Genomic DNA, 25,224 nt, shown 5'->3' on the forward strand with positions numbered 1-25,224 from the left:
ATAAGGAATCAATCTGATATGTTTATATAACAGTTTATGATAATTTCTCACGCTGTAATAATTAAAATATGTTCTATATATTATAACATAAAAATTTACAATAACTAGATAATGGTTACTTCCAGACAATAACCATATTTACAGCCACTTTTGAGTTTTCAATGCTCAAACAAGCAAACAAGTATTTTGGTAGTTCATAGTTAGCAAAGTATTTAAATTATAACATTTTCGCTACGTTAAATTCTATATTAAAATCGTTTAGCAAAAGATAGCTTAGTAGCACCACGAGCTCTTATCTATAAAAGTAGTTTGTCTAGCCTTACATCCGAAAGCATTGGCACCTTTACAAATTGAATGTAAATATATGTATAAGCTATAGTACAAAGATAGTGGTTAAAGAACAAGATTTTTTTTTTATTTAAAAGACAAATTAAATTAAAAATAAGGAAATACTATTCACCTTTCAATTATTAAAAAAGTTTTCTTGTTATTGCGATTCTGACATTAAACAAAAGTACTAAACGGTAAAAATGTTAAGAATAAATAAAAAAGTTTTTCTAGCAGAGCGTGGTTTCGATCCACGGACCTCTGGGTTATGGGCCCAGCACGCTTCCACTGCGCCACTCTGCTGTTGCCTGTAGTGCCGAAAATGCTATATACAACTATTTACGGAATTATAGGAATTGTTTATTTTTCTTTATGGCCAGGACTTCTTTAGAGCATCAGGGTAAGTGTAAGTTTCATCAATAAATTTTACTATATTTCATCTTACTTGTCTTACTGTCATAAATGCGAATGTTTGGATAGATGGATGTTTGTTAGAAAGTATCTCTAAAACGGCTTAACGGATTTCGATGAAATTTAGCACAGAAGTAAAACATAGTTTAGAAGAACACATAAGATTGTTACTAAGTTTTTTTTAATGTGCGCGGACGGAGTCATGGGCAATAGCAATACTTGATAATTCACTAATGTACTGACATTAATTAGAAATATGTATACCTAATTACTGTTGCATTGTAATAAAGTTAATTACCTTAAAATATTCACAAAATTCAATGACGTATTTGAAAAAGATAATAAAAACAAATATGTTCATTTATTTTTATTATTATAATAATAAATTTTATCTATATTTACTACATAAATAAGGACGTTAGAATATTTTTCGTAAATAAGAAAAATGTTTTTACGTATAGTACATGTACTTTTAATTTGTTTTAAAGTATCAAATTCGTTAGAGTGGCGTGTATTCGATGGTCAAGATTTACGTTATGACGTCCATAGTTACTTAGTGAAATTGGAACTTTATACATATTATAATAATATTGGTACTTGCAGCGGCTCTATAATAAGCAGTTCATGGATAATAACTTCAGCGCATTGTATTCAACCAAATCTACATACTATCATCGTTCTACAAAAAACAAGATATAAAATGGAATTCATAGGATATATTACTATTTATGATGCGTACGTACATCCAGATTTCAAACTAAATATTGATACTATGCCAAATAGAGAAAAAGATATAGCATTGTTATACGTAAGAGAAGAAATCAAATTTAATAGATATATGAAACCAATAAGATTATCAAGAATGCGTCCAAAAATTGGTGATACAGGTATAATAGCGGGTTTCGGAGAAACAGAAATTAATTTAACAACACCAAGAGAAGGTATTGCTGTTATAGATACATGTCCAAATGCATCAGGAGAAAGAACAAGGAATATTTGTACTATAGGTCCAGTTAGAGCTGGACCCGGGGATTCTGGGGGACCTTTAATTTATAAGGGAAAATTAGTTGGACTTATTTCAGGTGGATGTATGGATGTTAGAACAAATAACATGTGTATAACTGTGTACACAAGTGTAGAAAGGAATATCGAATGGATACTAGACGTTGTCAGTAATGTAGAGTAAAGAAACTGTAATAGTAGGTAACAATAATGTTTAAGAAGTATCAAATTGTATTAAGAACATAAGACTATAGAAAAGACGAAGTAAATATTTATATTACCTCTTCATGCTACAGATATAACGAAAATACGTATGTCAATGTAGGCGTAATGTCTTTCAAGGTGACCATATTTTTTTTCTATATTTACGGTGAAGGAAAACATCATGATGCAATCTGTGTAGAAATTCAAAGATATGTGTGAAGTCATCAACCCGCACTAGGCCAGCGGAGTTGACAATAGACACCCCTAATTTCGGGTAGGCTCCGAGCCCCTCGATGGACCTATAGTAAGATGGTGATGATTTTTTCATATATTGAATAAGCACTTGACCACGACTCTACCTGATGTTAAATGGTGATGTGATAATTGGTGGTGTTATTTCTCCTGCTTTGATGATGAAGAAATAAAACAAGTATTATTATATACAGGATGTTTCCTTGTCTTTATCTACTAAAGAATAATGTATTAATTTTTCCTTCAATACAAAATTCGCATGGATGTTATTACAAGTATGATAGAGTCATTCTTAGATGTTTATAAAACATTACAGCGGGTGTTCACAATGTGTGACGAATGACCCAATAAATATGCTAAAGTGTTATACCACGTATTATGACGATTCACGTAACTTAGTACAATCGATAACAAAATTGTTAATAATATAAAATTTTATTTAAAATTTTTAATCATATAAAAGGATTTCTTTTCCTTATTTCTTAAATTAAATACTACCATTAAATTATATAGAGGTACTACAGATATATGTGTCTTAATGTAAATATATATACATAAACATATTAATATTCCTATATACAACTTACGAGCTAAAACTAATGCAATTTTTAACAATAAACTAACAAAGAATCTAATGAATAGTCTTAAATCTATTATATAAAATAAAATATTAAATTAAATTATAAATAAAAAGATTTCAATTTTAATCTATTTTATTTAGCTTTAGTGACCATTTATTAATTAACGATAACTATGTGAGAGTGGCCGAGGATCGTGCTCAGTGGCGTGCCATGGGAGAGGCCTATGTCCAGCAGTGGACTAGTATAGGCTGATGATGATGATGATGATGAATGAAGTAAAGATTGATGTAAATAAAATTTACGATAATGTAACAATAATAATTTAAATTTTCTATATGAGATATGTTTCGAATATTTTCATTTTGTTTTACTTTTTACTAATAATATAAATGTGAATGTTTGGATGGATGGATGGATACTTTTTTAAGAGTTTCAGGACGGCTGAACGGATTATGCTGATATTTCTAGAATGTAGTCTGGAAGAACACATAGGCTAGTAATTATGTTATTTTTGATAGCTAGTGCAATATAAAATGCTTTATCTGGACTTTGTCTAAATATAAAAAAATATTTCATTCGATTTGTATTTTCATCGCGACTGTACTTCGATCGCATCTGAAATGCGATACGCTTTTTGCACTTATTGAACTCTTTTCTTACATCACACGTGTATCATCCCGTACGATCAACTTGTGATGTAAAATATATAAATACGCTGTAAAAAGTTCAATAGTAATCGATCGATTAACTGCCGAAATACACCAACGAAGTTGTCCTTATCATTATTACTAAAGAAGTTGAGACAGCAATATATGATCGGTCATGCAGCAATCGAAATCACACAGAGTAACAACAGCGGGACTAGACAAATATTAGCTTTGAAGTGATTCCATAATGAACTTCAAAAATGTATAAAACTGACATCTTTCGATAAATTACGTGATTGTCGCGCATCACTCACATATTTTGAAGTTCGCTATTTAATCGCCTCAAAGCGCACACTTTGCAAAGCCCCGCAGTTGTGTAAAATCCAAAGCAATTTTCTCGCTTGCATGACAAAATATTTCTCGCCTAATGTTATATTTCGTCACGTAACTGCGTCACTGTTTTATGAAGATATGACGTGATTATACAATATACTTTTTTTTTCTTTATTACACATATCCCATTATTTTTACATTTGATATTTAGACACCAAGAAGGTGGCAGTTTTATTAAAACCTTCTTTTTAATAAAAAAATGTGTCTATACTTTAAAAGTGTTTTTGTTATATTTGTTTTATTTTATGGTATTGAATCTGTTTCCATTGACGGTAAGTTTATATTTTTAGTCAATCTTACTAATATTATAAATGCGAATGTTTAGATACATAGATGAATGTTTGTTTGAAGATATCTCCAGAACTGCTGAGTATCTCGATGAAATTCGGCACAGAATTAGAACATAGTCTGGAAGAACACATAGGCTACTAATCACGTTTGTTAATACCGCGCGAACGGAGTCGCGGGCGACTACTAGTCTAAGAATATATAAAAATATAATTAGTGTTAATATAAGTAACCAATATATTACACAATAATACCCTATCTTTATCTTAAAGCTAACAAGAAAGTTATTCCGAGAACTTTTCCTGATAACTATAACTAATTACCCAATAGGAAAATAATAAAAAGAAAGCCTTTCATATTACACCGAAAATAGAAATAAATGTATTACTTATCGTTATTTTTCTGATTAATATAATACAGTTCACATAGACGACGCACCTGTGACGTCATATTGAGATCGTATGTTATTGTGTCGAGTAGTACGTTAATTTAAGATAATTAATAACAATACGTTACCTCTCACTGATAGTTAACTAATAATTACAGTATATAATTGTCTTGTTCCAATAAATCAATAAGATGGTTTACAATATTAAATTGTTAATATAATATATTCCTTACCAGCTGTCACCCGCGACTCCGTCCGCGCGGTATTAAAAAAACTATTGGTCGCAGCGTAATGTTATATAGCTTAAAGCTTTCCTTTATAAATGGACTATCTAACAAAGTATAATTTTTCAAATCGGACCAGTAGTCCCTGAGATTAGCGCGTTTAAACAAACAAACTCTTCCGCTTTATCTTATATATATATAATAAAATTCTCGTGCCACAATTTTCGTTCCCATACTCCTCCGAAACGGCTTGACCGATTCTCATGAAATTTTGTGAGCATATTAAGTAGGTCTTAGAACCGGCCAACATCTATTTTTAATCCCGCGCAGACGGAGTCGCGTGCGACAGCTAGTATTAGTATAGATATTTATGCCTGACGAAGGCCTAATTTTAGTCCACTCTCCACCTTTATAATGAAAAGATAGGAAGGGGAGATTGATTTCACGAAGGACAGGACACGAAAGTGACATAATCTATTTCTAAGCATCCCATTCTCCGACTTGCTTTTTACATTAGTATAAACGCAATAAATCATCATTTCGATTTCGATAGTTCTTGGTTAGGTAATTTGAAGAATAGTATCTTTCCTAATAGATAAAGTATGGCGGGGTGAGCTTCGTAACTGCATACGCTGTCAGTTATCTTAATGACGTTGTTGTTAAGCGTCGTATCGCTTGAGTTTGTCTATTCACTTTTGTTTGTGTGACCTTGAATTGCCTACTTACGGTAATAAGTGTTTTGAAATTGGAATTTAATGATTACAACAGTCATGCAAATATTATAATTTAATGATTGATCATAAAATTTTAATGATATTAAAATTTAATTAATGAATCATTGAAGTTATACGCTTGAGTTGTTTTATAACCGAATTATATTCGTTCTGAATCATTAACATAAGTTTATCATTACGAAACCCAACTGGGGTACACTGGTTGAGCATGGTCAGTTATAATTAAGCGATCAACTAAGGCCGTTGTGTTTAAATAGGACATATTTACGAATTAGGAAAAAAAAACAGTTGAACTTATGGAGCTGATCAAAGTATTTTACGTCTGGATGTGTGTTACCTTCTTAGTGTTACATTGTGTTCTAGAAAGTTCTAGTGAACAAACACCCTTTGAATTGCCTGTACAATTAGTTGGTTTTCCATTTATTATAATGGCAGTACGAGTGACTAATTTCATCAAGAAACTATCGTATGCATTAAGTCCAGGTAAATATATAGAAAAATAATTTTATGATATTAATTTATATATAATTAAATTAATAATAAATACATTTCTATTTTATTTAAATTTGAATAAGAGATTTGTTTAATTTCCACAGTCTACGTTCATGTTTGCCTTGAAAATTTGTTTGAAATGCAGCGAAGGTTAAGTTATTTACCATTTAATATGAAAATTACAAGATAAAGGCAAGTCAAACGAATATAAGTTGATTACAATTATTGATTAATTTACCCTGGGTTTCTGAGTCTAATATCTCCATATAAATCATGATGATGATTTTATACGGACATATTGATGTCAGAAACCCACGGTTAGTCGAAATTTTTACTTAATTTTGAAAAATCAAGCGAATATATTTTATTCTTATTGTAAAAATTTTTAACAAATATATAATTTGTTTAAGTTTCAATTTCTACGAAGTTACAAAATCGCGCTTTGGTATATACACGGTCTATTAGGTTATAGAGTAAATTTAGTCATGCATTTTTTAAATGACAGTTATTATTCCTTTTTTGTAAAAATGTACACCCTGTAATGGTTAAAAAAATGGAGTATAAATTTACGAAGATATTTTTGTGTTTTTGAGACTGCATCAGACGAGATGATCTGCAACTTTTAATTACGTAACCAAAGAAATAAAACTTGTAACATAAATGACCGCATGACCTAGTTCAATCTACCTACCTACCTCTGTCGTTTGATAATCGTAAACATATTGTTAGTAGAAATATTGCTAATCTTAACCAGTTGGCTTCCATGAGTAAACCACCTGTACAAAATTATATCTATATACTTATCTCTTTCTCTTTCTATCTCTTTCTTCCTAGTTTTAACTAACTTCCTACTTCCTTGATTAGCAGTCGACCATGTCTTTACAATATATCGCCTTGTTTTAGAGCTGAACCTGCTTTTTTGATTATTAATATTATCGTTCTGTTTTTGAAACACTAGCAACTAGGAAAAAAGTTCCTTACCATATTCTCTCTACAAAACTACATAATTAGCTATTATTCACATTATAAGAATATATTTAAATCTAGAGCTTTTTTTGTAAAGATACGAGGGGGCACGCAGTGTCTCCAGAAAAGTCTGATAATGTTAAAAGAGTTCCGTAAGAACAGAAATAAATAAAATGATTTGGAAAAGAATAAAAAAATAATAATTTTGATTCATGTTGGCAGTGTCAATTGGGATCAACTTATATTAGGCAATCTGCTGCTAATTTCTAACATCATAAAAATGTAGAATGCCTCCAAATAATAAATCTGTACTAAGTAATCTAATATCATAATATTTGGAAGAATGGATGGATTGATAGATGTTTATTAAAAGGTATCAGCAGAACGGTTCTAAGGATATCAATAAATTTGGCATAGAAGTAGAACATAGTGTGGAAGAACACATAGTCACCCAATTAAGTTTCTTTTTATTCCCCGCGGATGGAGTCGCTGGCGACATCTAGTATTTAATAAGTTAGAACGATTGTCCTAGATTGTACGCCACTTTACAGTCACTTCCTTACTTTACGCAGTGACATAATACTGTGGCCAACGAAAGTGTATCGAGTATTACAAGTTGCCTTTAAATAAACAGTACAATCTTTGTCAGTCTACAATACAAACGTAGTATATACTTTTGCAATTAAATAATATATTTAATTATAATTAATTCTATTATATAATTGTTACAAAACTTATATCAATTGATAATAAATAACAATGGTTGGTGTGTTGTGAAACTATGTATAGTAACCGTACTTCATACATTGTATTTTGTGCTATTGTCAATGTGACTTTGTAAGATATGGAGCCCGGTCGTGTTTTGAACGTTTTATTAGTGTCTTTACTATTATTGAATTGTCTTTGTGTCTGTCAGCAAACCGATTTTGAATTACCGGTACAATTGATAGGTTTCCCGGCTATAGTTGGCGGTGTTAGGTTTACTAATTTTTTGAAGAAACTTGCATATTCTTTAAGTCCAGGTGAGTTGTTTATTTTTAAATCGACTTTGTAGTGAATGTTGGGAATATCTTCATCTTTTTGTAATATATTCCTGGCTAAGAAAGCTCTTGTAAAATATTCAACGTTCTTTATTATGACTTATAATATTTATATGTTAGTTTTATTAATATAATAGCACTTTTTAATTTAAAAATAGAATAAACAACAAATATCAAACGTCAAATCTAATCTTTCTTATTTATAATATTAGTATTTACTAAATATATAAAGCGAAAACTTTACACCAGTTTTTGAAGGAAATTCCAACAACGGATGAATTTATTTCGGCCAGTAAATTATTGTAAAGAAGTCCGTAATGTTATTATCAATTTAAAAGAAAACATAATTTGAAAATTTTTTGAATTTCGAACGATGGGCAACTTTCAATTAGAAGTTAATAAGTGTGATCCAATGAAATGCGTTGCAATGCCAACGCTAAGGTTATCACCAATAGTATATAATCCTTTTTCTGCCATAGACTATAAATATAACATGGATCGAGCCAAATAAATCACCGATAGCCACCGATGGATTTATTGCACTTCCTAATGTATAATAAAATACCAGCTCGCGTTTATTGCAATTAAATATTTTTATATCGATAAAAAAGCTATCTTGCGACGCTACGAATTCAATGAAAAAAAAATATCAAATCATCATTGATTCTTTAATTTTTTTTTCTTAATTCATTTTTTTTAAATAGGATAAACTCTAGAATAAGGTAGGTTGTTGCTTCTCTTCTCAAAATTACCCCTCTAATTTCCTGTATGGACACACGAAATGCCTCTACCAAAGTTAATTTAGTTTTTAAGTAAGTCTAAAAGACTTCTAGAAAAGAGTGAAAAGGCATAATAAGTTAGGTCTTATCATCTTTCGTCCACATTACTGACATCAGGAAGGATTGTTGTGAAACGCTTTATTTAAAAACGCATCTGCAGCTTCTCTAGTATTGTGGATGTCATTTGCCCCTCCCCTAACAATAATTTTAGATCATTGTTCTATACAAAATATTAAACAAACATTAAATATATTTCCAGCTACATATAGATCTCGTGCTCGGCGGGAACTAATCTATACGGACCAGAGTATGGAATCGCTGGACGCTCGGGAGGTAGAGAAGTACATTATAGCGGAGTTCGGAGCCAAGGCGTGCGTGTTTGAAAGGGTTTGCTCGCATTATGCAGCCAATGCAAGAGTGCAACCAAGACAGCAGCTCAACTGGGCTGATGTGTTCAAGTAAGTACTAGTTTGTAAGAACCATGTGACGTCTTTAAATAAGTTGGGTTCGATAGTTGTATACCATAATTTGACATTTGATACACCGACATCTAAATAACGACTTGATAACATCGTGAATAAAAATAAATATCGAATAGAGGTTTAAGAAAGGACAAAAACAAAGTGCAAAAGCCTCATTTCGTACATCACCGACCTTGACATGTCGTAACGGAGTTTCTTTTTTCAAATATTCAAATTCAAATTTAGAATTTCAATGGCAAAACGTGAGATGAATTTAGGCCAGCGAGCGGTGACGTTGCGTAAACGCTGCGTAGACTGACCGCAAGTGGGTCGACGATGTAACGCTTGCAGACGCAATCGGAAGGGTCAGTGTGCTGACCAGTCACGAACACATCGCCATATAAACACTCACGTTAATGATCGACATACACGGACCTCTTTGAGTGTTCGCGATGTTGGCAAGGATTGACATTTGTTGTACACGGAACGTTTGCTGTCGCTGTCCGCTAAATATGCAGCACACCGACTTATTGAAGGTGTTCGTGTACAAACCGTGATGAATTTTAGATTTGCGTATTTTTCAATATAACCATAATATAATTTGGCCCAGTGCGGATTGGTTTTCTTCACACATGTCTTAGAATTTTTATGCAGGTTGCATCACGATGTTTTCCTTCACCGTAAGAACTTTGGACAAATGTTTATATGCGTTTACTATCATATATGTAATATGTATACTATAAATTTTGCTAAAGAATGTTCCAGGAAATTATATCTAGAGTTTAAATCATCTCATTCTACTTCCTCTGATTGTGGTATGAGGTCCATAACCTTATGTTCATTGCATGCACTAGGTTAGTATTGCATTGCGTTGTACTCGAGGCAAGCCAGTTGCATAATGTCCCGGACTTTCACTGATCTTATGGTGTACATGACATACAAACTGAAATGTACCTTATAGCCTTCAAAATAAGATTGTATTTTAAGATTTTATGCAATTTACTTATTGGCAACACTTAAATATTTTTATGAAACACACTAGATGTGAATTTTTTGCGAAATATGATAATTTGTCTCGGTAATGCAATCTCCTTTACTTTATTGCCTAAATACACACATAAAACTTGGTTTCTCTATTTTTTCAACGAGAATGAGAGAGATAGAGTGTCAGCTTTGAATGTGTGCTTGAAATTCTTTTGACTTTTTAAATCAATCAGTTTTCTAATTCAGTACTGCTTTTTTTATGTTGACATTTGTTTTGTTTTTATTTCCAGACAGTATCGTCAGTCTCAAGACCAGGCGAAGGAGTTGTTCTTACTAAGCGTGTTCCTTGGAGATATCGTGGGCTCCACACAGCTATGCCATCAGCTGGGAAAACGGCGACCGTGTGATAATACACTATTGACATCTATTGAGTCATAGCTTTTAACATAACCAGTTGTATTGGAATGGTCAAAAAAATATAAAAATAAGTACATTGCCGCGAAAGCGAGGAACTACGTGGAAGCTTCTTCTACTTTCGCGGCAATGTACTCGAAAATGCTTAAATATATTAATGGCAGGGAACCTATGAAGGTTTTGGTTACAGCTAAATTTATTCGGCCAAAACTATTGAAGCAAAGTATAAATTAAATTTTCGCTTCGTTTACGTGACATCATCTGCTCACTACACACCACTGAGAGGCTCGGAACCAGGGGTGACTAAGCCAAAGTCAAACACGCTGGTCCAATGCGGATTGACTTCACACATATCTTTCTATTTCTTTGCAGATATGTGCATGTTGCATCACTATGATTTCCTTCGCCGTAAAAGCGTCGGATAAATGAACACATGTTAATCGAAAAACCCATTGGTATATAGCTAGATTTGAACCGAGAACCTGCAGATTACAAGTCAAGTTGTTAACCCCTGAGCCACCGCTCCAAAGATGTTTTCGTGTTTTGCGCATTACATTACGCTACAGGATGTTCAATAATGTGAAATATGAACGTAATTAATAATCTATTGATGATACCAAAAATATATTTCTTTCGATCTGTAAATTTTAAACAATATTAATTGGTCATTGGTTGGTGGTAAAAAGCGTCATATCAAGAACCGTTTTCATTCAACCATAACGAATGATTACAAAAAATAGCTTAAGTTCTTATTTTGTTTGTGACATTGTAAATTTATAGTCGAAGTTGTTTTTATAAGTTTTATATATTTTTTAAAATAATTACCCACATCAAGATGCAGTGATTTATTAAGTTACCACTAAGTAATACGCATGTGATAAAAAACTAAGTAAAATTGTAAGTTCATATTTTACTAACATAATTTGTTAATATTTTTAGTTCTTTTGTGAACAAGATGTTAGTTATTTGGAAATTTTATTCATGTACAGTCGCGATGAATGTATTTGTTTTTTTTAATAATCCAAAGAAAACCGGACATGGTGCTATACTTGTAAGTCCACAGTTTAATTACGTTGTAATTTTTTTTTTTAATACTGTGAATTCTTCCATTGACATGCCACTGTTATGAATTTACGTAATTATGTATTTCCTTTCATTCAATTTGTATTTTATTGGTGGTTATTTTTAATAGTTATTTAGTAGTTTTTTTTTTATAAATAAATTATATGAAAAGAGTTATATGAGAATTTATTTTAACCTTGGGTTCGATCAATTTGGTTCAAAATTTTATCTTCTTGTATTCTCTAACTCTGGAGTTTCCATTTTCCATTGACTTTATTATACTTTTCAAAATTTTAAATTGTTCTCTTTAATGTAATAAGCTACAATACAATTATTACCTACTAATAGTCGCACGGATTTTGTCAACGTAGAATTAAAAAAGTAGCCTAGAAGATCGTCAAAATCTATCCAGCCGTTACGGAGATTACCCGGAACAAACACGGCCTTGCGGACAGACATACAGACGGACAAACATTTTAATAATAGGTTTTTCAATATCAGCAAATGTGTAAAACCTAGATAGGTATAAAAATGGCAAAAAACACAACATGACAGCTACAGTACGAATCGAATCTTGTGGTATTTTGACGTTGACAGTGGCGCTAGTGTGCAGTCATAATTTAGTTTGACTTATACCCACCAGGTCCTTGTCGGTCTAAAAACTTATTTATGATAGCCCACTAGCGCCCTCCTATAATCAATTTTCACTGTACGATTTGATTGCAGTGGTAAGCAACAAGTGTAACCAGCGCCATCTATGTTACAGCTCTTATAATACTTGTAAATTAAAGGAACGCAAAGAACTTCTTACATTAATTTTAATATAGAGGGCTCCCATTTAAAAAGTGAATTTACAATGAAGCAATTTCATGAAACTATTTTTTTATTTTTAGTTACTAAGCCAGGGACATCAATTGATCTATACGGTCCTAATACTAAGGTATTGCTTGAGTAAAAATTAAATCTCTATGTGTGTAAAGGTGAAAGTATTTCAAATAGTTTTGGTAAAATAAGTTCAAACTGTCGCCAACGTCCATACCATGTTGAATACACCGGTTCTCGTCCGATCACTGCAGTTAAGCAACATCGGGCGCGGTCAGTACTTGGATGGGTGACCGCCAGGGAACACCGCGTGATGTTGGCTTTTTGCTATTTTTTTTTATTTCACAGATACAACATAGTAAAGTTAACTGTGCTTTTACCAAACTTTTTTTTTGTATATAAAATATTTTTGATTGCAAATTGTTACAATCAAATAAGGTTAAGCTATCGCCAACGTCCATACCACGTTGAATACACCGGTTCTCGTCCGATCACCGAAGTTAAGCAACGTCGGGCGCGGTCAGTACTTGGATGGGTGACCGCCTGGGAACACCGCGTGATGTTGGCTTTTTGCTTATTTTTATGATTTTTTTTAATTAAAAAATCATTATTAATTTTAGTACTTCATTGTTTTAGTCTTAATTCCACGTTCAAAAAACAATGGAGTTGCCGCATTTTTTTTCTACATACTCAGTACGTGTGTTTTGAATATTTTTTAAGTTTGTAGAAAAAGAAACTCATTTTTGACATAATCGTAGTTTATTTAAAATATTTTTTTAGCATACACAATAATAGCATAGCCTTTAAGGTACAAACATTATATATTTTATAACTTTGATCTACAATTATTTTAAATATATCACATTACGCCTTAAGACAAATATCTTCAATCATTAATTTATCGTAACTTAAAAACAAAATAGACAAACATTTTTAATCACAAATATTTACAAATACTTATCATATTAAACTAAAAATCACATAATAAACTTAAAATAAACTTAGAATATATTATAAACATAATACTTATCGTTTTTGGCCTGACATGTTTGTGCTAGGGATATTAAACATAATTCATCATCAGCTCACTATAAGTCCCCACTGAAGGGCTCAGAGCCTACCCAAAGTCACGGATGACTAGGCCATAGTCAACCTCCGGTGAGTTCCTTGAGGTTGGTCACCGAGGGGGTTTTAGAGAGTAAGAATCTCACATAAGGCTGTCTTTGTCCCAAAAGGCAGGATTTACGAACATTTCCCCCCGATACAAAATAAAGGCCATAGTCAACTACGCTGGCCAAGTGCGGGTTGATGGATTAAACATAATAGTGATAGTCAAATTATGAGATCATGATGTCCGTTAAAAGAAAAAATTCTATTACATTAGTCTATTGCCTTCTAATTGTCGGTCATAAGGCAGATATAATCCTGGTAGTTGGTAGATCGTTAGTTATCAAACTAAACGTACGTATGTCATAACATAGAGTGATTAATCACAACAGAGAATGTATTGAACAACGGTACCTACGTCCGTTGTTTTACCAAACTAGCGCATTTACTAAACCAGTTAGAACTAGAAATAGGAACAAAGGTTATTTTTATAGTCGCGAAGTTAAGTCGAATTCAAGTCAAAGTCAATGTTCTACAAAAGTTAAGACTGGGTTATAATCAAAAGCAAAGTCAAAAATTATTACATGTTAACACAGCGTAATTTCTTGTCAGGCACACGGGAAGCAAATTGGAAGCTTGGTACCACAGCCTTTGCTTCTTTTGATTCTTCTTTTATCTCCTCCTTCTCTCCCATCAACGTCTTCAAACAAATTCTCATATCTGAAGCGAATTTCTTAACTAATCTTTCCAATGAGAAGAGATGTTCATCCAAAGCTTCAGGTATTTCATCTCTCATAAAGTCTGCTAATTTCAAAAGGTATTCCGCATTAGATCCGGACGATCCGTGACATTCTAATATCTGTTTAGCTATGTCAGGTAAGGGCGCAGCTCCGAGCCAATGTCTATTTTCTGGCATTGCTATATACAATAATGCGTTTCTATCTGTTTGGAAGTCACTACTGCTACTAGGGGAAGAGAAGAGACACGGTCGAGGGTGAAAGTTAACGGTATATATTCTGTATCCGCCAAGTTTGCATTCTCTAGTGGAAAGGTAAGGTAAGGCGGCCTTGTTTTCTGCCGCTATTAAGAATGCTTTGCCCCACGTGACGCCCTGAAACAAAAGAAGACACATTAAATCTTACTAATATTATAAATGCTAATGCATGGATGACAAGATGTATTTTACAAGTTATCCTTTGGCACGAATGGCGCGCTTACGTTACAAAGTCAAGAATGATTAGTGAGGGGACATAAACGTTGACATTTTAGTAACGCTAGTATTGCGCCAGTACACAGTCTTAGTGTCGGATTTTCTTCCTAACAGTACATTTATCCAAAACAGCTCAATACCTCGATTAAATTTGGCATAGGACATAACCTGGAAGATCACATAGGCTACTAACGAAGTTATTTTAATTCGAAAGAAAGAATCGCGGGCGACAGCTAGTGTTGCAATGTTGGTGTTCCGTTCACAATTAAAATAAAATGTTTTTTTTTATTTATTTACTGATTGTTTCGTAATTAATACTTTGATAATTTGAACCATGACATATTTCAAAATATCTGAGTCATATTTTACAGATCTTTCTAAAATACCAAACTAAATTTTTAGAATGTGTGAAACTCTTCATTACCAAGGAGATAAAATTACCATAAATATCCTTTTTTTTTACAATAAAACTGTAATAAATAAACATTTCTACATATATATTTACAAAATACGTACGTGATAAAACTCATATTTAATTGCGTCATAAAATTATAATTAAGAAACCCGTATTGCATTAAATGTAACAATCATTGAGGAAAACAACACACGATCGTCCAATGATGCACTTAGCGTCACAAAACAGAAAATATGAGCAAGTTCACTTAACTCTCTCACTCTCTTCGAAATAAGTGAGATAGCTATAATAACAGTGGAAATCCACGGTTACGAGAACAAAGATAACACAATGAATCTGTAAAAAAACATCATCATCAGCTATACGTTCCCAACGAGCGGCTCGGAGCCTACCCTAAATTAAGGGTGATTAGGCCATAGTCAACCACGCTAGCCCTATGCTGGTTTGATGACTTCACACATATCTTTGGAATATCTTCTCAGATATGTGCAGGTTGCATCACGATGTTTTCCTTTACCGTAAGAATTGACTATAAAATATTATGTTATAGTGACTGCCAAATAATAATCTTACTAATATTATAAAAGATCTCGCTGAAATTTGGCATGCATATAGATCATAGTCTGGAAGAACACATAGGCTACTAATTATGTTTTTTAATTCCGCGCGAACGGAGTCGCGGGCGACAGCTAGTATAATATATATAAGTGGTTTTACAATAATAGACATAACATGTAGATATGTATTAAATACATAATAAAATATTTTGTTATGTATTTAACAATATCATGTGTAAATTAAAACGAAAACATATTTATCGTATTAATGTAAATATTTATACAAATGAGGATAAGTATTAAAATGATTTGTAATAAAAACTCTTTTCGTCATACTTGTTACCATGTTTATAAAAAGACTAGATGTTACCCTCCACTATAATGAAAAAATTACACGAATAGTCTATGTGTACTTCCAAACTATGTTCTACATCTTTACCAAATTTCATCAAGATCTGTTGAGCGGTTCCGGGGATACCTTTTAATAAATATCCATCCACCAAACATTCGCATTTATAATTATAAAATATAATATTATAATAGAGTAAGATAATAATAATCTGTGCCGAATTTCATCAAGAATTGAGCCGTTCCGTAGATACCTTCAAACAAACATCCATCTAAACATTCGCATTTATAATATAAGTAAGCTAAAGTTTTCGTGTGCATGAGTATGAATGATGATTACTTAATTATTTACTAGTTGTAGCTATCGATTGATAGATCCAAAGAGATTTAAATTAATAACTTATAGAGCGGAACAAAACAATAACTTGCTTACTTTAATCTTCAGTCAGCAAAACAAATGCTATTACTTACAAGCATGTTAAAAGACATAGATTAAGCTTCGTGTTGTCCTGTCTTTTTTTTTATAAGAGAAAGAGCAAACGAGCAGCGGGCACACCGAGGTGTTCATCGACGCCCAACGACATCTGCAAGACCAGAACCGCAGATGCGTTTCCTTTGACATGGTGATACGCTCGCTTTTAAGGACTGTAATTCGTAGCGGTTTGGAAATACAGCCGAGGACGGACCGTTCCACAACGCGGCTGTGCGAGATAGAAACTTTCGCGAAAATCGCACGGCATCTTTATGTAAAAAATAATAAACTGTTAGAAAGGAAATTAACACAGGAAAGTTGTCATGAATCGACTATTAGAAAGGTCATCGTAACACGCTTATCATAAGTAAGGCAGACTGATAAGACGTCTCAAGTATTGACGATATGTCTGCGCGTGGCATATTGAGTGCACATCAAATTAAATAAAAATATTGCTCGTGTACACACGATACCAATGAATACATCCACTAAATAATAATAGAAACATCAGATTACTTTTGTGTTATCAAATAATAAACGTCGCTCTCGACTCCGTCCGCGTGGAAATAAAAAAAATCTTAGTAGATTATGTGTTCTTCCAGGCTTTTGTTCTTTCAGCGAGATCCATGCAGCCGTTGTAGAGATACTTTCTAACAATCATGCACCCGTTCATGCATGCATCTAAACATTCGCATTTGTAATAATATTAGTAAGATTTAGTAAATAGAAGCATCACAAGAAAAAACATTTTTAAGTGTCACCAAAGTATGATATTAATTATTATTTAAAAGAAATCATAAATTATTTAATAATTTTAAGAGAATATGCCATTTTTTCACCACAGTAGTATGTGAATTAAACTCTGATTTCAGTCGTCACGTGCCGCAAGCATGTTAAACTCGGATTTATATTGAGACCATGACCTATTTGTCATTTCGAACAAAAATGAAACGATATAAATACACAAAGACAATCTCGCAAATACATCAGGGGCCATCGACAAAATTGTTAAAATTTATGCAGCGCCTCAGACGTAAAGTAGACCAAAAATCTTATTTGAAATAATTTACGATATGAAGACGATTGTCACAAATATTCATGCTAGGACCACAGGACATATTCACATATTATCTGTAACTCTATGTTTGACTTTTCATTTGTCTAAGAAAACGAATTATAACATGATGGTTGGATGAATGGATGGATACTTGTTTGAAGATATCTCCAGAACGTCTGAACGGATCTTGATGAAATTTGGCAAACATATAGATCATAGTCTGAAAGAACACATAGGCATTTAGTTTTTTATTCCGCGCGTACAGAATTGCAGGCGATAGCTAGTATCCTATAAAAAAACATAGTACATTTATGGTTTCTAATTTTTTTATATTCAGCACTTTAATAAAAAGACAGTTATTTTATAGTAATGTTTTATCAAAAATGTCAGTTAATGATTTCGTGATTATAGTTTCCTTGTTAATTGAATTATCATTACTAACTACACGATAACTTTGACCCGGTTAATGATAAGTGACATTAAAGTTTAAATTATGTCATCAAATTAAGTTACAACGAACAGTAAATCGAATACTTGAGTATGATCTAGAAAATGCAGCGATTTAAAATCTTATTAATAGTATAAATGCGAAAGTTTAGATGGATGGATGTTTATTAGAAGGTATCTCCACAACGGCACAACGGATTTTGGTGAAATTTTTAACAGATAAAACATAATCTGGAAGAACACATAGGCTACTAAGTTTTTTTAATTCCGCGCACTGGCTAGTGTAAACATAATAAAGGGTTAAAAGCCATTATTTTACTATGGCTTTTCGAATATGTGTAATTTATAGTATTTTATGCCATATTTTCGTGGAATAAACCTTTTTTTCCCATTAATACATGAAAGTTTATTCCACGAATTTTGTCCACAATTTTATTCCATGAATAAACCTTCATTCTTTTCAATGAAAACATGAAAGTTTATTTCAAGAATTTCCTTTTGTTGTTTATGTCCAGCATGTTGTTATAATTTTTTCTTTACATTCTTGTAGTAAGGTCTGATAGTTCGCATACAATACTTACTAATCCTTATACAAACCTTACCTTCAAAGTCAAGGTTTTAAAAATAAAATATAAAGTGAGTCAACTCATAAGTATAGACTATTGTGAAGTATAAAGATAAATTCCTATACTTATATTAAAAAGCGTCCATTGTTTTAACGGTAATAACAAAAGTGACCTTTGACTGCGTTAACTATGCGTAGTATTTAGATAAAGTTAACAATGAATGCACGTGTGTGGAACAAAGAATTTAGTACATTATATACTAGAAAGGAAAACATATAGCGTTTAAATAGAACATAAGATAAGAGGACACTGAATACATTTAGATACAGTACGAAACAAACTTTATTGAAGCTCGAAATGTCGAAGCTGTCCCAAAATATAATTTTAGGTATACTTGGTTACAACGAGCGGTCATAAAGTTTGCATGTAACATTCAAACTTTATTACGTAATCAGCATAAAGAGTTTCACAGTGATGCCAAATTTCACTGACGAAGCTCCAACAAGTTTAAAGAGTGACCACAAAGTAAAGAGCAATTGGCTTTGTATAAAGTGTGCTTGTGTTACACGATTACAATCAGTGAAAAGCGCGGCTTAATGAAAGCATTAGACAAACTTGATAATCTTATCTTAATAATACCTATATAATATACTATAATTTACTAACATTATAAATGCGAATGTTTAGATGGTTGGATGTTTGTTTGAAGGTGTCTCCGGAACGACTCAACAGATCTTGATGAAAATTGGCGCAGATTTAGAACATTGTCTGGACGAACACATAGGCTACTAATAATGTTTTTATGGTTCCGTATCTCAAAAAAAAAACGGAACCCTTATAGAATCACTTTGTTGTCTGTCCGCCTGTCCGTCAAGATCCTTTTTTTAATTCCGCGCGGACGTAGTCGCGGGCAACAGCTAACTGACAATATAATGAAATGACCCGATTATACCATTTAGGTTTATATAAGTGCTCTTAAATTACGATAAGATAAGTTAGATATCGAATGGGCACAAAGTAAAGAAGATAATTTTATTTTTTATTAAACTAGGATTTGAATCCATGACCGTGAATAAACAATTATAGTAGTATAGATGATTTCCGTTTTCCGTTTTGCAAGAAATTAATATAAAAAGCTAGGAATTAATGATGCGAAACCCAATTAAGTATTTCACTATTGTAAATGAAAATAAGAATAAAAGTAATATTTTTGTAACCGATTTATGTAATTATTAAAAAGAAACTAATACTGTAAAGTTTTTATACATGTAAACTAAATACGTATATTCTCTAATTAATAAAGTTTAGATTCGTAACATTTTTTCGAGGAGTAAACCTCTTTCTTAAAACATCGATGTGAACTTATCAACAATCGCACAACAGTGGATTAAACCGTGACAATTGAATGTATCCATATTGGTATCCCTTTCTTTCTCTTTAATAAAACAGAAACAACATGTATCAAATGTCACCGTGGAGTTTCACTGTGAGATGCGTTCTCACAAGACCCTACCGTTTTACAGCCAACAATTCGCAAATCACCGGACGCAATTGCCTGTATTGTGTACTGCGTTTAATTCACACATACTAACGTTACTGTCCAATGCAATAATATAACTTAAAAATAAAAACAGTGCATCAATTTTTACGTAAGACTAGTTGCCGCCAGCGTCTCCGTCTGCGCGTTATTAAAAAAAAAACAAAATTGCCTATGTGTTCTTACAGATTATGTTCTATATGTATGCAATATTTCATCGAGATCCGTTCAGCCGTTCTGGATATACCTTCAAACAAACATCCATCTATCCATACATATCCATATCTATCCATACATTCGCATTTATAATATTAGTAAGATAAAGAAAGTTTAGTTTAGTACAAACAGAACCTAACATGTGATGCAATGCAAAATATCAGAACAAAAACACTTTAGGCCCAAAAAACCTAGCAAAATTTTATCGCAATCAAATACATTTTATAAAAACATCCAACATTTCTTTTTAAATTGTATTTGGCCAGAAACACAGAAGTTTATTGTGTTTTTTTTTTGTTCATTTACACATTAAAAAAGTATCAATGACCTTTTTACAGATAATATTGGCCAGTCACGAGATTCTTTTGGATGAGTTTCAATTCTAAACATATTTATTCTTTGCCATGAATTTCTAATTTATTTTAATCTGATATCAAACAGAGCAAAACAAACCTTTTTACTGTAAATAAATATGAATCGGAATTAAATAAACCTAGATATCAAAAACCATCAGCGTCGGTGGCTCAGGGGTTAAACTTGACTTGTAATCTGCAGGTCTTGGGTTCGAATCTCGCCAAGTACCAATGTGTTTTTCGATTTATATATGTACATTTATCTGTATATGCAACCTGCACATATCTGCGAAGAAATTTGAAGATATGTGTGAAGTCAACCAACCCGCACTGGGCCAGCGTGGTTGACTATGGCCTAATCACCCCTAACTTAGGGTAGGCTCCGAGCCCCTCGGTGGGGACGTATAGTGAGATGATGATGATGATCAAAAACTATATACAGTCAAATCTGGATAAGTAAGAATCTTCCATAAGCGAGTCATTGTCCAGTCCTGACGGACGACATCGGCAAGCAAGAAAGGCGGATTTGAGAGAAACCTCTACAAGCCAGTAAAATATCTCGGTCTCTTGGACTCTCGCTTAATCATGGTTGTCTGTTTTCTATTGTAACTTTTTTTTTTGTGACTGATTGCCACTTTTTGCCTTGAGGAGGCATTTACAGCTTCACCGGGCTTGAGGTGGCCGAGCGCAGATGGCCTAAACCTCGTAATTGTAACTCTCACGTTTCTCATCTTTATACAGGCAGTTGGGTTAACGTTTTTTTCGATCAAAATCCTATATTTGAAACCTAACTATGTTTAGTAATTTAATATGTGTACATAACCACTATAAATATAAATGCAGTATTCAATTGTATAGATTGTACATATTACGTATTCTCAAACTGCGCAGTCTAAACGACACGTGTAACGGTCAGACGAAGCGATATGTTAATATGTATGCTCGATATACCATGAAATATTTCATGGCCTTACACGTAACATTCAAAACAAGATTAATAATAAAACATAAATTTCAATGCACTTTAAAAAACATCTATGTTTGCTTTTTAACGCAATACTGGCAAGGATAAGAAGCATATATTTTTGTTTCTAAAAAGTACTATCCTAATCTAATGCCTTAAATTAAAAGAAATTCTAAAATATCAGTATCATCTAAAAAAAAGAATCGACAAAAAAATAAGACAAGCATTATTATCTGCGTAGTACTAGTAAGTAGTAAGATTCGACATTTTTTTCTGGCTAAAAGCCAAACATCTGAAGCACATTGAACAATTTTAGAAAGAAACAAAAGTACTATTATGACGAAGTGCTCAATACTATGGTCATTAAAGCTTGCGGTCAGGCCATGGACAAATAACCGTTAACGGCATTTCGAAATTTGAAAAATGCATTCTTAATTTAAACACGGAAATAGATGGTCCAATTCGATTTACGTTACATATTCTATGCCACCTTATTTTGTAATATTATTATAACGGTTTTTAATCCATTGAAATTTTTCTTCATATTTTCAATATAGTATAAATTAAGAAAATAATCAACCATAGATAATAAAGTATAAAGCATTGATTTCAAACTCAAGAACGAGGTCAATAGTATGGGCCAAGATATAATTAGAAAAGTAAACTAGGAAGCTGCCATTAAATCATGAAGAAATAAAATCGATTAAGGTCTATTAGACGCTATTTATATGCCGCAACTTCACGGCAATGCAAAATATTTCCGATCGTATTTATATCTACTTACAAAACAAAGATTACACGATGAAAAAGATGTTTCTATCGTAAACTGACAGTAAATCCTTAAGAGAGAAAAATAATGCATACCTCATTGTCCTCTATTAAAGTCGCAACTCGTCCGGGCTGTAACAAAGAAAAAAAAAGAGTTAATACATTTGATGATGAGTTTTTCTTTATTCAAAGACACCAAGGTCCCATCAGCATTAACTATAATCCAATACAAGTCAGTTTACAAAACAAATTTACGTTTCAACATCTATGTTCCGTGTGACCAAAATAAACAAGACTACGCAAGTTTCGAGCACATTCCTTACGACTTCCGTATATAAATAATAAATGTTATCATGTCGCGTTTCCCTTCTCAATAGTGAAGAAAGTAATAAGTAAGTAAGTTCAAAAAAAAAACTATTAAACTAAAAGCACTACTAAAAAGAAATAACAATAATAACTACAGAGTTTTGAATTAAAAATAAGCCTATGTGTTAATCCAGACTATGGTCAACTTCAATATTAAATTTCACCAAGATCCATACACCCATTCTCGAAATACCTTCAAACAAACATCCATACATGCAAACATTCGCATAAATAATGTTAGTAAGAAGTAAGATTTTAATTCCTCTTATTTACTTTGACAAAACAGAAATTACTATATAAATTTTGTACAGTTGCAAGCACTCGAAACACACAGCTTTTTATATATTATATAAGACTAGCTGTCGCCCTCGACTCTGTCCGCGCGGTATTATAAAATAGATGTTGGCCGATTCTCAGACCTACTCAATATGCTCACAAAATTTCATGAGAATCGGTCAAGCCGTTTCAGAGGAGTATGGGAACGAAAATTGTGACACAATAATTTTATATATAAGAATAGAAGGGGGCAAATAATTAGTAGATCACCTAACATTAATTGTTCTAACACCCATAGACAACCGCAACACAAGAGGAACCTCAGAGGAGTTGCTCACCTTTAAAAACACATAGTCATAAGACAATCATCATGATAAAAAATCTCCCCATCCAGACTTTAACAATGTTTAATGTAATAAATTTTTTTAATAATACTACTAGTCTATAAATAAGTATAAAAATGCATTATAATAAGTCTAATAGAAGATTTATAAGTTAAGGTGTAAGGATTCTGTCTAATGGGATTTATGCAAGAGGTGGTTGACAGATTTGCTTATGTAAAATAAACAAATGATGTGACAATAAAAGTTTTAACAAAGAACACAAACAACAAAGATCTTTATGAGACTTAAATTTACTTTGTTATTTATCAAAGATTAATACTAATATATATATATTTTTAATAGTGAAGGAGAATATTTTAATGCATGCAATCCTTACTGGGCCAATAGGTGACTAAGGCTTAACCATTAAAATGTAGGATTGATCCCCTCAGTAGGGACTGGTATAGTGTGTTCCTAGGCATTTATGGTTTAAACAATTTTTAGTTTTAAGTTTTGTGAATAAAGATAAATACTAATATGTTTTATTCTCTTTTAATAAATTTCTAGATAAGTTGAAATATGGCTATCATTATTTAGCAAATTATTTATTGAAATATTTACAATTTATTTAAATAAAATGAAGCAACTATTAAATATCTACATATGAATTTACTTATTTACTCTTCCTTAATTGGTTTTGGAATAAGATCTTCCTTTTTGATTTAATTTCATACGACATTCCGAAATTAGCAAAAAAATTTAAAGCTCTTTTACATTATGACTTTCAGCCAGTGTTTATAGATTGTTAATAACAAAAGAACTTTTTTAAGAATAAAAAAGGGTTCTTATTTTAAACATACTTCTTCACTTACAAAGCCAGACAATTAAATTAGTTTAAGTCAATTTTAATAATATGATTAATCGTAACTTTACGAGAAACTTGATGACGTTATTGGAAATTACCTTGGATTCAGTACCACGATGAGTTGTGTTGCCTTGCCAAAATCGTCGAGAAAATCCTTTCACGTATCCCGTAACCGACTGTTGGTAGTCGAACCCAGGGTTCCAGCATAAAGATCCATATCCAAACACCCAAAAAGGTTCTTTTCTTGTAATTTCCCCTTCATGTTCTACTTTTATCGGTATTCTCGACACATTTTCTGTTTGATCCATGTTTTCTTTTTGATGTTCCATCAGATCACAAAACTTTTCTTTTAAAAAAATCGACTTTCTCTTTAAATCGCCTTTCTGGGCTTTATAATTTGCTTAAATCAAGAGAAGGAAAGGCGAATACTCAAATTATGCCAATATCTAGACCATTTAACACTGATTTTATTCACTATTTTTTTCTTCTTTAATCATTGTGGGTATTTTAAATACGGGTGTCAAATAAATTTAGCACTATGCAAGGAATTATTTTCTGATATATATCTTTCCATCGTGGCGTTCAAATGATTACTGAATGAAATTGAAAATGAATAAAGCGAAGTATTGCAGAACAAACGAACGAAACAGAATAACAGAAATGAGCGAGATAGCGAATGACAAGTGCAAGATGACATTTGTTACGTTCCATTTCAGGTATTGTTGTACTTCGCACTTTGAGATTTAGCCAAATAATAATTAATTTTGATAAGATTTACGAAAAATGTATTAATTTTATCTATAAAAATAATAGTGAATCTGTGTTTTTAACGTAGTTAGTTATTTTTAGATATAGTTCATAGTTTTAATTTAATAATTTTTTACCCGGTGATTTTTCAAAAACGAA

General features: G+C 32.1%; 3 protein-coding genes and 1 non-coding gene across 5 annotated transcripts; 2 read left to right on the top strand and 2 right to left on the bottom strand.

The window, feature by feature from the left end:
- Positions 1–558: 558 nt before the first annotated feature.
- On the bottom strand, positions 559–630 carry TRNAM-CAU (transfer RNA methionine (anticodon CAU)). Its single transcript has one exon. It is a non-coding gene; the product is annotated as a tRNA-Met (tRNA).
- Positions 631–1,183: 553 nt separating this feature from the next.
- LOC106116520 (trypsin epsilon) lies at positions 1,184–1,971 on the top strand. Its single transcript, XM_013310390.1, has one exon. It carries the CDS (start codon positions 1,184–1,186, stop codon positions 1,922–1,924), a length of 741 nt encoding a protein of 246 aa, XP_013165844.1. The 3' UTR covers positions 1,925–1,971.
- A 3,528-nt stretch (positions 1,972–5,499) lies between these two features.
- On the top strand, positions 5,500–11,770 carry LOC106116612 (uncharacterized). 2 transcript variants are annotated; one of them, XM_013310495.1, is made up of 3 exons: positions 5,500–5,934; positions 8,988–9,186; positions 10,464–11,770. In XM_013310495.1, the coding sequence occupies exons 1-3, from the start codon at positions 5,748–5,750 to the stop codon at positions 10,609–10,611; spliced, it is 534 nt and encodes a 177-aa protein (XP_013165949.1). In that variant the 5' UTR covers positions 5,500–5,747; the 3' UTR covers positions 10,612–11,770. The 2 variants fall into 2 exon arrangements, with proteins under 2 accessions (XP_013165949.1, XP_013165951.1); XM_013310497.1 differs by lacking the exon at positions 5,500–5,934 and adding an exon at positions 7,672–7,931.
- A 1,574-nt stretch (positions 11,771–13,344) lies between these two features.
- On the bottom strand, positions 13,345–24,929 carry LOC106116854 (putative glutathione-specific gamma-glutamylcyclotransferase 2). Its single transcript, XM_013310900.1, has 3 exons — positions 24,417–24,929; positions 22,585–22,620; positions 13,345–14,689 (listed from the first exon to the last, which is right to left on the bottom strand). The coding sequence occupies exons 1-3, from the start codon at positions 24,645–24,647 to the stop codon at positions 14,159–14,161; spliced, it is 798 nt and encodes a 265-aa protein (XP_013166354.1). The 5' UTR covers positions 24,648–24,929; the 3' UTR covers positions 13,345–14,158.
- Between the last annotated feature and the right edge of the window lie 295 nt (positions 24,930–25,224).

This window comes from Papilio xuthus, unplaced genomic scaffold (assembly GCF_000836235.2).
Source record: "Papilio xuthus unplaced genomic scaffold, Pxut_1.1 DF827714.1, whole genome shotgun sequence".
In the NCBI taxonomy this organism is placed as follows: Eukaryota; Metazoa; Arthropoda; class Insecta; order Lepidoptera; family Papilionidae; genus Papilio; species Papilio xuthus.